Below are 12,294 nucleotides of genomic sequence, written 5' to 3'. Positions count from 1 at the left end.
ACTCTTTTAAAAATATTTTGGACATCTAAAATAGAAGCTCACCATTAGATGGGACCCAAATTTGACTAGCAAATTAGGATTTAGGAACGACATGAAATTTTAATCCAACAATCGAAATTATTTTTGAAATATCATATGGACCTCAAAAGAAAAGGAATCCCCAAGCTTGGTGAGAACTAAGTGCGAGTGCAGCACTGCCGCACACATACACACATATACATATATGTCCAAAAACTATAGGTAATAGGGATAAAATATGTAATCAAAATATGTAATCTTTGGGAGGGAGTGGGCAAATTAAAATTTTATATTAAAAAAATTTAAAACTTAAAAAGGATAAAATTAGGGATTTCAAAATTTAATTAAGGGGAGCACACACACACTCCACACCCCACCCCCTGCCAAAAAAAAAGCAAAGAAGAAGAACATGCATGCACACATAGAGGCAATAAGGCAAGTTTATCAAGGGAAACTCGGGTTTTAAAATCCTCTCACAAAACAGAAAAAATCCTTGGTGTTGAAAATTTGTTTATTAGGACAAGGTCTTTGCCCACCCACTTCACCATCATTCCATAGACAACATCCAACCACTTCATTGCCCTGTGTCACGGGCTAAGCTTGTTCAGGGCATTATGCTTGCCTATGACCGCTTATCTCGTGTGTTTGGGATGGGTTTCCATCATGTAAATACTAGTGTAGGGTTATTTTCTAGTATTTCTTTCATTGTAAGCCAAATAAGGCAGTATGACTCCTCGGTCACTTTGATGTTTCCTAGTGCTAGAGTGAGAATGGCCTAGAAAGCTCTTTAGGGGAGGGTGAGTGTTCATCAATCATTGTAAAACTCACTAGCAATTGTCAACGTGCTTAGCCTACTTGCCTCCCTCGCTAAGTAGAACATGTCAACGGAGGATTTGTTAATGAATTACGTTTGCTTCAATATTTACTGCTTGGTTGCCACGGCTTTCATGAATTGATTATAATTTCCGCTGCTATCTGATTGAATGTTAATGAAAGTGCTTCGTGGATGAATGTTGGTAAACAAAAGGCTGGCTAGTTAAGCAAGAGTGCTTTAGCTAGCGCCGCACGGCCCTTCACAACGGTGTGAAAAAGGCGGACCGTGACATTTGGTATCAGAGCCCAAGTCGGTGACACTTGGTGAGAGCCCAAGGTTGAGTTGCTACGTGAATTCGATTGCCTTCGTTGTTGGGTTTGGAAAGCTTTGGTAAGTGACCATGGCACCAAACAATGCTGAGAGGATCAGCGTGCTGGAAGCACAGGTTGAAGAGTCAACCAACACTATGGCCGCGGAGGTGGCCCAGATGAGAGAACTTGTTGATGAAGTGAGGGGATCACAAAAACATCAAGCAGGTTTGATAGGCGACATGTCAGAGGACTTTCGCCACACTGTGGAAACTTTGCAAGCCCGGATGGCAGATCTGGATGCAAAGATGAATGTGATGGTTCTTGCTATGGGGAACTCCAACACTCCGGGAGTTAGCAAAACCAAGGTGCCAGAACCCAGGACGTATGGGGGTGCCCGAGATGCCAAGGAGTTAGAGAACTTCTTGTTTGATGTGGAGCAGTACTTTCTCGTTGTGAGGATGGCCTCAGAACAGGCAAAGGTGGATACTGCGACCATGTACTTGGTTGGTGATGCCAAACTGTGGTGGCGTACCAAGTACAGAGAAATTGAAAATGGAAACTGTGTGATTGATAGTTGGGTAGACTTGAGGAGAGAGCTCAAGGCCCAATTCTTTCCTGAGAATGTTGAGTATAATGCAAAGAGAAAATTGAGAGATCTCAAGCATACGGGTTCAATCAGTGAATATGTGAAACAATTTTCTGCTTTAATGTTGGATATTCGGGATATGTCGGAGAAGGACAAGTTGTTCTATTTTCTAGAGGGGATGAAACCGTGGGCAAGAACTGAACTTCATAGACAAAGGGTTCAAGACTTGTCAACTGCACAAGCGGCTGCAGAACGCTTGACAGACTACGCTGGTGATGAGACCACTTCGTCCAAACGGTTTGGCGGAGAGGGAAACGGTGGAAAGTCTTTCAAGAATGGCAAACCCAAGAGTGGGGGAGCCGACCCTAATTCATCAACCTCACAGGAAGCTTCGTCGTCTCGAGGGTTCAACACACCCAATGGAAAGGGGAAGAGTAAAATTGAGTGTTTCTTGTGTCGAGGTCCTCATAGAGTTTTTGAGTGCCCTCACAAAGCATCACTTAATGCCTTACAGGCTTCTATTGCAGAACAGGCAGTGGAAGACGATGGGGAAGAGGATGATGCCCCGAGGGTGGGTTCAGTGCGATTAGTGAACGCATTGGAAAAGCAGGCAAAAACACCGAAAGTTACACGAGCAAAAGGGTTAATGTTTGTGGACTTGAGGATAAATGGGAAGAGTACTCGCGCTATGGTGGATACGGGAGCTACTCATAATTTTGTTTCGCAGTTGGAAGCAGGAAGACTCAACTTATCCTTAGAGAAGGATACAGGACGCGTGAAAGCAGTTAACTCTGTAGCCCAGCCTACTCTGGGAGTAGCCAAGCAAGTGGCTATAAAGCTTGGACAGTGGGAAGGTCATGCGAATTTCACAGCGGTGCCATTGGATGACTATCCAGTCATTCTAGGAATGGAGTTCCTAATGGGGACGAGGGCAGTGCTGATGCCTTCGGCTGGTTCCCTGTGTCTGATGGGAGATCACTCGTGCATGGTGCAAGTCGTTGCAATGAAAGGAGACGAAGGGAAGTCCCTTTCAGCCATACAACTCAATGAAGGATTGGGTCAGGGTGAGCAGACACGTCTAGCCACGGTGGTGGTAGACAAAGAAGTAGGCCAAGAGATGGAGCCTACGACCATCCAAGCGGTGTTGGATGAGGATAAGGAGGTGTTGCTGGATAAGCTGCCTCAAAATTTGCCTTCACGACGGACTGTGGAGCAAGAGATCGAGTTGTTATCAGGAGTGAAACCACCTGCTAAAAGGCCATGTTGGATTGCGCCTAGAGAGATAGTAGAGTTGGGGAAACAGCTTGATGAAATGGAAGCGGGATGTGTTCGCCCTTCCAAAACACCGTTGGGAGTATCGGTGTCGTTTCAGAGGAAACATGAAAAGCATCTATGGAAGGTGTTCGACAGGCTGAAGGGAAACAGTCTGAATTTGAAGAAGGAGAATTTCTCTTTCGCTCGGCGGAGCAACAAATTCCTTGGTCAAGTCGTTGAACAAGGTCGTATCCGGAGGGGTATGGAAAAGGTAAGGATGATTCAAGAACGGAAGATCCCCACAACAGTGAAGGAGTTGCGTTCCTTTCTTGGCCTTACTTACTGGTTACTGCAGGAAGTTCGTTAAGGGGTATTCGCGGAGAATGACTCCAATGACAGGACTACTGGGAAGGTATTATTGGCCGCACACGCGGGATGATGTGGTTAATTGTACCAAAACTTGTCTCACTTGCCAACAAGACAAGGGGGAGCGGAAGAAGTATGGTACTTTCATGGCCGCACCAAAGTACTGTTCGGCTGAGGGGGCGACACAATTGTTCCTTGTGACCATTGTGAGAAATTGGGGTGTTCCCCAAGTTATTCTTTGTGACCAAGATTTAATGCTCACTGACAACTTCTTGATAGAGTTTTTCAGGATATTCAGGTCACACCTTGACATCTCTTCGAATTATCATCGACAAACAGACGAACCGATGAAGAGATTCAGAGAGCTACTAGATGAGTACTTGTGCCATTTTGTCAACGACAACCAGAAGAATGGCGTGCAACTACTTGATGTGGCTCCGTTCTGTGGCAACGCCCAAAGGCGCTCAACAACCAAAAAGAGCCCTTTTGAGCTTGTTACAGGCCAGCTGCCGCTGTTACCTCACATAGTGGGCGAGCCGTACAGACGAAAGAGTCCTAAGGCGTACATCTTCACCAGTGAAGGGAGACAGAATGCAGACTTTGCCCAAGCCTATCTTGAGAAAGCTTCTAAGCAGATGAAGAAATGGGCAGAACAGGAGAGAAGACGGCAGTTTCATGTCAACTTCCTCAAGCCATTCAACGCCAACACCAACAACCTGAGCAGGAGTCAGTCAAACAGCGTAGAGTTGAAGACAGTGCCACCTGACAGACATGATGTTGAAGAGATCCTTGCAGACAGAATGTTCATATCCTCAAGGAAGAAGCGGCAGAAGTTCCTAGTGGAGTGGAAATGCCTTAATGACAAAGAAATCAGCTGAATTTCAGTGGGAGATTTGAAGCCATTCGTGGACAAAGTTGAAGTGTACCTATCGCCAAAAGTCTACGAGGCTGTCGACCGCATAAGTGGGGGAGAATGTCACGGGCTAAGCTTGTTCAGGGCATTATGCTTGCCTATGACCGCTTATCTCGTGTGTTTGGGATGGGTTTCCATCATGTAAATACTAGTGTAGGGTTATTTTCTAGTATTTCTTTCATTGTAAGCCAAATAAGGCAGTATGACTCCTCGGTCACTTTGATGTTTCCTAGTGCTAGAGTGAGAATGGCCTAGAAAGCTCTTTAGGGGAGGGTGAGTGTTCATCAATCATTGTAAAACTCACTAGCAATTGTCAACGTGCTTAGCCTACTTGCCTCCCTCGCTAAGTAGAACATGTCAACGGAGGATTTGTTAATGAATTACGTTTGCTTCAATATTTACTGCTTGGTTGCCACGGCTTTCATGAATTGATTATAATTTCCGCTGCTATCTGATTGAATGTTAATGAAAGTACTTCGTGGATGAATGTTGGTAAACAAAAGGCTGGCTAGTTAAGCAAGAGTGCTTTTGCTAGCGCCGCACGGCCCTTCACAACGGTGTGAAAAAGGCGGACCGTGACACCCTGCTTGGTAAGCTCATGCTGAAAAGTTCAGTCAAAGCAGCCAAAACCCATTACATTCATGATATCTACCAAGTCTGTCCAAGTAGGGGCAGGGAAATTACCTTAATTGACATATTTGTGTGTCCCATCAGAAATTTGGATTTAAAAAATTCTCCCAAACCCATCCAACACCTGAGCATACATGTCGCAGCCTTACTCCAATAGAAGCAAAGCAACTTATCCAACTAGCCAAATTAACTAGACACACAAACAAAGTGACTCCAGGGGACCATTGTAGTCCAAACTAAACTCACCTTCGACTTCATCAACATGAAGGCCTGAATTAGTTGGCAGAAAACCATAGCCCAGCCTAGATGGAAACCAGGGTAGAGTACCCAATTAACCCATTCCAACGCCACAAGTAGCAGGACGGCAGGACCGTGGATCTCAAGATCCACCCCAATTTGTGCCAATCTTAGTACCTATTATTAGTTAACTTTAATTCAGCACTCCTCTCTTCACAATTTTCTTTTATGTTAGCTGTTTATTCTTTATTTTTCAATAATATTTTCTTTATTTGATTGTTGAGTTGTATTAGGATTTTCAAACATAAAAAACAAAACCTATAAATGTCATAATATTTTGGATAAAAATCATTTTTTATCATTTCATAATTCATATATGCCCACTGTGAACAATTTCACATGCCCAGCCACTAAAAGTTATGCTGGGGAACCTTCATGCTAAAAGGCTTAAAGTCCCCCAGGCCATTAAAATATTTCATCTGCTTAAATCACAACTAATACTCCAATGGTCCAATCCAAGACCTGAAAGGGAGATTTAGCAGTGAAGCCCTCTCAAATAATATTCCAATTATGGGAAAAGCAGAATTTTCATTTGAACTGGTAAAAGGGAGAAATGCAAGCAAAATTTAGGGACAATACAAAGTCTTACTTTGTCCATTGTATACGTATAATGCTCCCATAGATGGGTACAAAGCCATGCTCCACCCATTTGCCATAAAGCCCACACAGCCTGACCTCGATCTGGTGATGTTTTCGCCCATATATCAGACACTTGATGCACAACCCAGCCACTTGTTTCATAATTCACCTGTAACATTCTGTCAATAAGAGAAGAAGGGCTTGGGCAATGTCGATGGGTTAAGTAAAAAATAATCTGTCTAGAAGATGTAGAGGGTAAAAAACTACACCATGGATCCCAACTATTGTGGATATCATGATGGTTTTGGGCCTCATTCTTATCACACAAGTATATGCAGGCACTCATTGTGGTGGCAAGATGGTAAGGATGAGGTCCCCACCATCAGATTAGTGAAATAGGTCGACTAAGGAGCGTCAACCATCTAATAATGTATCTTAAAAGCAGTTCTTAAACTCAAAATGCTGAACTGCAGCATTTATGCCTTTTCCGTTGCTGGTTCACTTTCAGTGAACTTGCTCACTGCAAATCCCATGGCGATCATACCTTAATGATATATGAGAAAACAATAACAAATAGAGTTAATAAGCTCATATGGACTTAAAATATGAAATAAAAAGTGAAGAGATTCTTACTTTTGCTGTTTTACTCCCATTGATTGATAGAGAGGCAATGTAATCAAACAAGGGCTCCTGGCACTCGCTTAGGTTACAAGGAAGGGAAGGCCAATAATTCATTTGAAGATTAATATTCAAGTGAGGAGCACCACTGAAGAGAAATAAAAAAGGATTCATATAAGTAACTGCCCAGATAAGGCTTTAATGAAAATGATGCTAAAAATAAAAATTGACATTATCTGTTGATATGTGGTAATGAATAAGAAGCAATGCAGGCACCATGTATTTCAATTAATATATAATAAATTAGAAGTGACACATTGTCCATCCCCCCCCCCCCCAAACAAAAAAACACTCTCCTAGCCTCCCAGACCTAGTCACGTAGAACTATTTGATGCACGGAAGGGAGTAGGTCAGAAGAACAAGGAAACCATGAGATGCCCAGGAAAAAAAAATGAAAAATAGGAAGGAACAAACTTCTTCCCTGAGTGCTTTTGAAACAGTTGACTAAATATTGTAGGAATATCATACTTCAAATGTATTTACATTTAACATTTAACAACCACTCGCCTATAAGCCATTGGGTGCACTGAAGATTAAGTACGCCGAAAAATTGAATAAATGTTGCATCATTCACACAATTGGAAAGGTCTTGGTTCCTGCGAGTGCAACTGGACCCACTACTAAAATAGATCCTGTCCAAATTTCAAAATCTCACCTGGAATCCAGGTTTCCCTACAGTGTTACCCACCCAAAAAAAAAAAAAAATCAACTTTTAGCTTCAGTTGGTCATCACTGTGCAGCCTTCAAAGCCATATGGAATCTGGGTGCCCTAAATTTTTTTTTTTTGGGGTCCACAATAGTTATTATGACCTTGTTCTGCTCTTTGCTGCTAGTTTCCATGCTTCTATCTTTTTTTAAAATGTATAGTTCAGTGAACTGGAGACGCATATAAGATCTGTGCAAATCAATGGTCATAAATACATATTGGCATGACATGAAGACTGCCAAGAACCATGATATGTCAGCATCAAAATAAGGTTAGGATCCACACCAGACAGTCCCTATACCTTCTCTTCTTTCTATATATATATATATATATATATATATATATATATATTTGCAGCAGGATCTGTGGTTACTAACAACCCTATTAAAGTGGTAGTACATATTTCATATGTAATTCACATACTTCAAAATTGTTCATATCAGCAAACTAAGCAGCTAATATGGATTTCAGGTTTTCGATAGAGCATAGCTGATGACAAATTATGAATGGTCGTAGAACCTTCTCTCCACTTCAACATTACAATAATAAGATCCAAAAATATCATATAGGAACTCAAAAGCATCCTTCGCAAACTGAAGTCAAATGTGTGAATTCCTCTTGAGGAAAGCACAATATATCAATCAATAAATAAACAGTTGAGAACAGAAAATCAATGGAGGAGGTATCATAGAACATACTCCCATGCTGGCTCAATATCCTTGTTCCATATACCCTGTAAGTTGGCGATCTGAGTTCCAGGCCGTGAACAAGAAATAAGCAAATAGCGACCATATTGAAATAAAAGTTCCACAAAGGAAGGATCTTCGTCAGTTCGAAAAGATTTCACCCTCTCTGCAGTTGGAACAGTATCATCTTCACTTCCTTTCAAATGTGAATATTTCTGTTCTTTCATCCCCGAAGACCCATCTATTAGTACACTCCTTGAGCTTTTAGAAAGCTGCAGGGAAACACGGTGAAAGAGTTTCTGATAATCATCCAAATGACGTGCATACAGATCAGAATATGGCAAATTTCTTATTGATTTCAATTGACTAAGGGACTGTGAAGTAGGATCCTTCTTAGAATCTGATGGCCGAGTGAATGGCCCATCAAATGAAGATGATGCCACCAGAAGCAAAATAGCCCAATCTGAACCTTGGACCTTCAACTTCTTGTTTTCCAAAACCTGTATCTCCCCCTTGCCATCACTAATCTGTACATCAAGAACAGCAGAAAACTGAATTCCTTTCAAATTATCATTTTCATTAACTTTTGGTGGGATCCTGTTGCCAGGACAGCTTCCTTCCATAATAATCTGAGTATTGCTGTTTGCTTGCGAATGATGATTTAACTTGCTGTCAAGATATACTGTGAAGGACACAGACCCAGGTTTGCTTCCAGATATTTTTGTCACAATCACTTGATCAGGATTCGATGCAAAATATTCCCTTGTGAATTCTATGTCACCCACAGAATACTTTACTTTTGCTATTGCAGTATCCAAATCTAGCTCTCTTTTGTATGTTTCTTTACTATATGCAGCATGGGAATCATCAAATTCCAGCACTATGTCACCCAGAAGCTGGTAAACCTTCAGATCAAGAAAAGATCATTAGAGTGAAATTCTCAGAAAAAGATTATTCAAAGCTTTTGTCATTGAATGAGTCCTGCTCCATTTGCATGGAAGCCTACAAACTCTTAATATAACTGGAAAGACTAATAGGAATACCCTGAATACCAAATAAGCAAGCCATGTGGCAAGAACAAAAACAAGGCTCAAGAGGTGAGGCATAGCAGTTTTTCAAAGCTACTCGACAGAAAGGGGATGTGTCCCTAGCACGAGTGAGTTTAAGGTAGGCATTGGTAGCTAAGTGCCAACTAAGCATCAAAGATAATGCCAAGGCATTCCACAGCTACCATGTTCAGCTACTGGCTATTGTTCAACCTGAATTACCATGGCCATCTTGTGTTTGAGCCTCAGTAGAAATACTAGTTTTTGAGAATATTTATCAAACATTTAGCCTACATAGAGCAGAGAGGAGGCTCACAAGGGCATTGTATTATTCTAAAATCAAGATGACTAAATGATTCATGAACATCTGATTTGTAGACTATAACAAGGCTGATCTTAAGGTACATTTGAGACTTCAACTATCTAAACTAATAGAGATCATTAAATAAAAACTAAAATATAAAATTGACCAACCTAATTTTTTAGATAAACTGATAAACTAATCATCCAAAATTTTCACTCATCACATAGATTTATCAAGTGGATTCATCAAATATCAATACTAATCCTCTAGCTTAATTGCTTCAGTATTCCAAATGCATGAATACCAATTACCAAATATAATTAGCTAGAGGCATTATGTACCCTCTGTGTGTGTATCAATGTGCATGCCTGTGTTGCGAAAACCCACCATTAGAATCACAACTTTTCTTTTCTTCCTGAAACTATGCAATTGTGATGCTGTAGACATCAACGAACATTTAAATAAGGATACATTCTTGTGATACTTAACTGCATGAATATCATTCTATGGAGCCAAGTTTATAAAGTTGGGCTAATAGGGTGTTATGAGTAGAAATTTAAATTATTTTGTGCCTTTCATGTGTGAATCTTTAAGGTGATATTTGCTCCCAATCAAATGAGTTTGTTGCAGGAATATATTGCAAATCACCTCCATGATACAACAAAACCACTAGAAATCTGCATGCATCAAACCTAAAGATTTCTCTTTAGAACTTAAAACCACTGTAATTGACCAAGAAAAAAATAAAAAATAAAAAAAAAATGAATTTTGATTGACTTAATTTGGCTTTCACTTTTTCCCTCCAAATTTAATGTGTGATTGAGCCTTGGTAGAAACACGAGCTCTTGACCATTATTACTACCAGACCTTTAGCCTACATAGCAGAATGGGGCTAACAAGGGCATTGTATGGGTCTACAATCAACTAAATGATTCATGAAATCTGTTTTTTGTAGACTATACAAGCACCATCTTAAAATAAACTTGAGATTTCAACTAAGTGAATAGAGATACTACAAAAATATTTTGACCAACCTAATTACTTTAGATAAAGTGATAGATTAATCAACCTATAATTTTACTCAGCACATAGATTTATCAGGTGGATTCATCAAACTGTAAGTCCTAATACTCTAGTTTAATTGCTTTAGTATTTAAGATGGATGAATACCAAATAAAATTGGCCAGAGGAGTTATGTACCCAATGGATGTGTGTTGCAAAAACCCACCATACAATACTTGTTAAAGCTTGCTATACATTGTTGGTCCACAACCTAACAGCTTAAGCTTTTAGGTAAAGTGGTAATTTAACAACACCAAATTTTATTTTATTCCTGAAACCATGCATTCGTGATATAGTAGATATGAACAAATGTTTAAATAATGGTACATTCTATGTAGGGTAATATTATATTGGGGCAATTGGGTGTTCTGAGTACAAATTCTGTGGCTTTGATGTGTGAATAATTCACAACAAAATCACCAAAAATCTGCTGTTCTTTATTCTTTGGAAAGTGTAGACATGTGTAGTTGGCCAGGAAAAAAATAAGAAAGAGAGTGATAAGTTTTTTTTTGACTTAATTTGGGTCTCAATTATTCCCCTCCAAACAAACCTTTACCTTATGGGATGAGGGTTGCCTTATGAAGCTATTCAAACCTTTCAAACGTTTCCGTGTCAGACAAAGGCTTAGGAAACACTCTCCATTAGATAGCAATCTAAACTTTCAACATATAATGGTTTGCACTTGATGAGTTCAACAATGGAATAATTTTTGGGCACCACAAATGTATTAAAATCATTAGTCATTGTAGAATTATAGCTAATGAATATTGAGGAACAAAATGAAGTAGTAGCATACATCAGAAGGGTTTCCAGACAACTTGACTGCTGCTGCCGTAGCGTCAGCATATTTGCCATCATCAACAAGTTTTCTGACCTCTTCTAGTGCCTTCGGAGCATTTGGATCAGTATAGTTGCCAGGAGTGCCCGTCCATAGAGTGTCCTCTGCAACCGAAAGATTCATACATCATGAACTTTACTCACATTTATTGGGTAACTTCATCAAATTTCAGCAGAGCAACAGTATCTGCTTGCCGTTCAAGTAATAAGCGTGCAATGAAACTAAAGAGAAAAAAGAAATGACAGCCTCTCTACTCCACTAAGCCTACTCATTATACAAATCTACTAATTTATTGAACTAAGCTGATGAAGAAATTTTACTTTTATACAATACCAGAACAACGGAAACGCAACATCCAAAAAATTCCAATCATCGTATCACTCATCCCTACATTCTCTCGGCTACCAAACGGATACCACACCCACTCTCAAGTCTCAAGTGTCAACCACAGTAATGTAGCATAAATTTTATCGACTAATTTTATTCATCAGAAAGAAAAAGTTAAATGAAAATCGCAATGTAAGCAATCCCACAAAGCCCAAGCGGGTTGGACAAGCCTCCACGGAAAATCCCACAAACAGCATTCAAATCAACTTCAAGAACACTTCGAAAAAGCAGAACATTGCGAAGGAAACAGAATCAGAGCAAATCAATGGCCGAATCTAGACGGAAGGAGTACCATTGAGCTGGAGGGTATCTGATTTGGCGCCGCCCCACACCATGGCTCCAAGGCGGCCATTGCCGATGGGAATGGCGTCGGTCCAGTACTCGGCCGGGCCGGAGAACCTGACCTTGAGCGGCGGAGAACTCTGTTCTGCATCCACCACCGAGCTGGGGCTCCACCAGTCCTTCTCTGTGGGGCGCCGCACCAGAACCCACTCACCATCTTCCATTAGGACAATGCCAAGAAGAAGAGGAGGAAGAGGAAGAAACCTTTCTAAGCTAAAAAGTAGAGATGATTTTCTGCGCCGAAGCTTGGAGGTTCTGGGTGTGCCCTGTCTTTTCGTCGGTGAATCGAGCAAAAGGGAGCGAGGGGGGCAGAGAACAGAGAAGATGGAGCGTGGGGCAGTGGGCAATAGAGAGAGGCAGCAACGTGAATTCCCATCTTTGGAACTGAGCGTCCGCTGCCTTCAATGCACGCGGCAGACCCGCACGCTGGCCCCACCCCTAACCCCTATCTTTCTTATATTCATTGCACTTCAACTC

The 12,294-nt window shown here is 40.9% G+C and overlaps 1 protein-coding gene across 1 annotated transcript in view; it reads right to left on the bottom strand.

Moving 5' to 3' along the window:
- The window catches only part of LOC131155041 (alpha-L-fucosidase 2), an 18,822-nt gene extending 6,528 nt beyond the window's left edge, over positions 1–12,294 (bottom strand). The window contains exons 1-5 of the mRNA XM_058107937.1: positions 11,768–12,294; positions 11,047–11,192; positions 7,851–8,743; positions 6,402–6,534; positions 5,779–5,937 (exon numbers count right to left, since the gene is read on the bottom strand). Coding sequence (XP_057963920.1) covers positions 5,779–5,937; positions 6,402–6,534; positions 7,851–8,743; positions 11,047–11,192; positions 11,768–11,981 — 1,545 coding nt within the window. The 5' untranslated portion in view covers positions 11,982–12,294. The remainder of the gene's footprint in view (positions 1–5,778; positions 5,938–6,401; positions 6,535–7,850; positions 8,744–11,046; positions 11,193–11,767) is intronic.

The sequence above is a fragment of the Malania oleifera genome, chromosome 5 (genome assembly GCF_029873635.1).
Source record: "Malania oleifera isolate guangnan ecotype guangnan chromosome 5, ASM2987363v1, whole genome shotgun sequence".
NCBI lineage: Eukaryota > Viridiplantae > Streptophyta > Magnoliopsida > Santalales > Ximeniaceae > Malania > Malania oleifera.
This window is presented reverse-complemented; position numbering and strand designations above follow the sequence as displayed.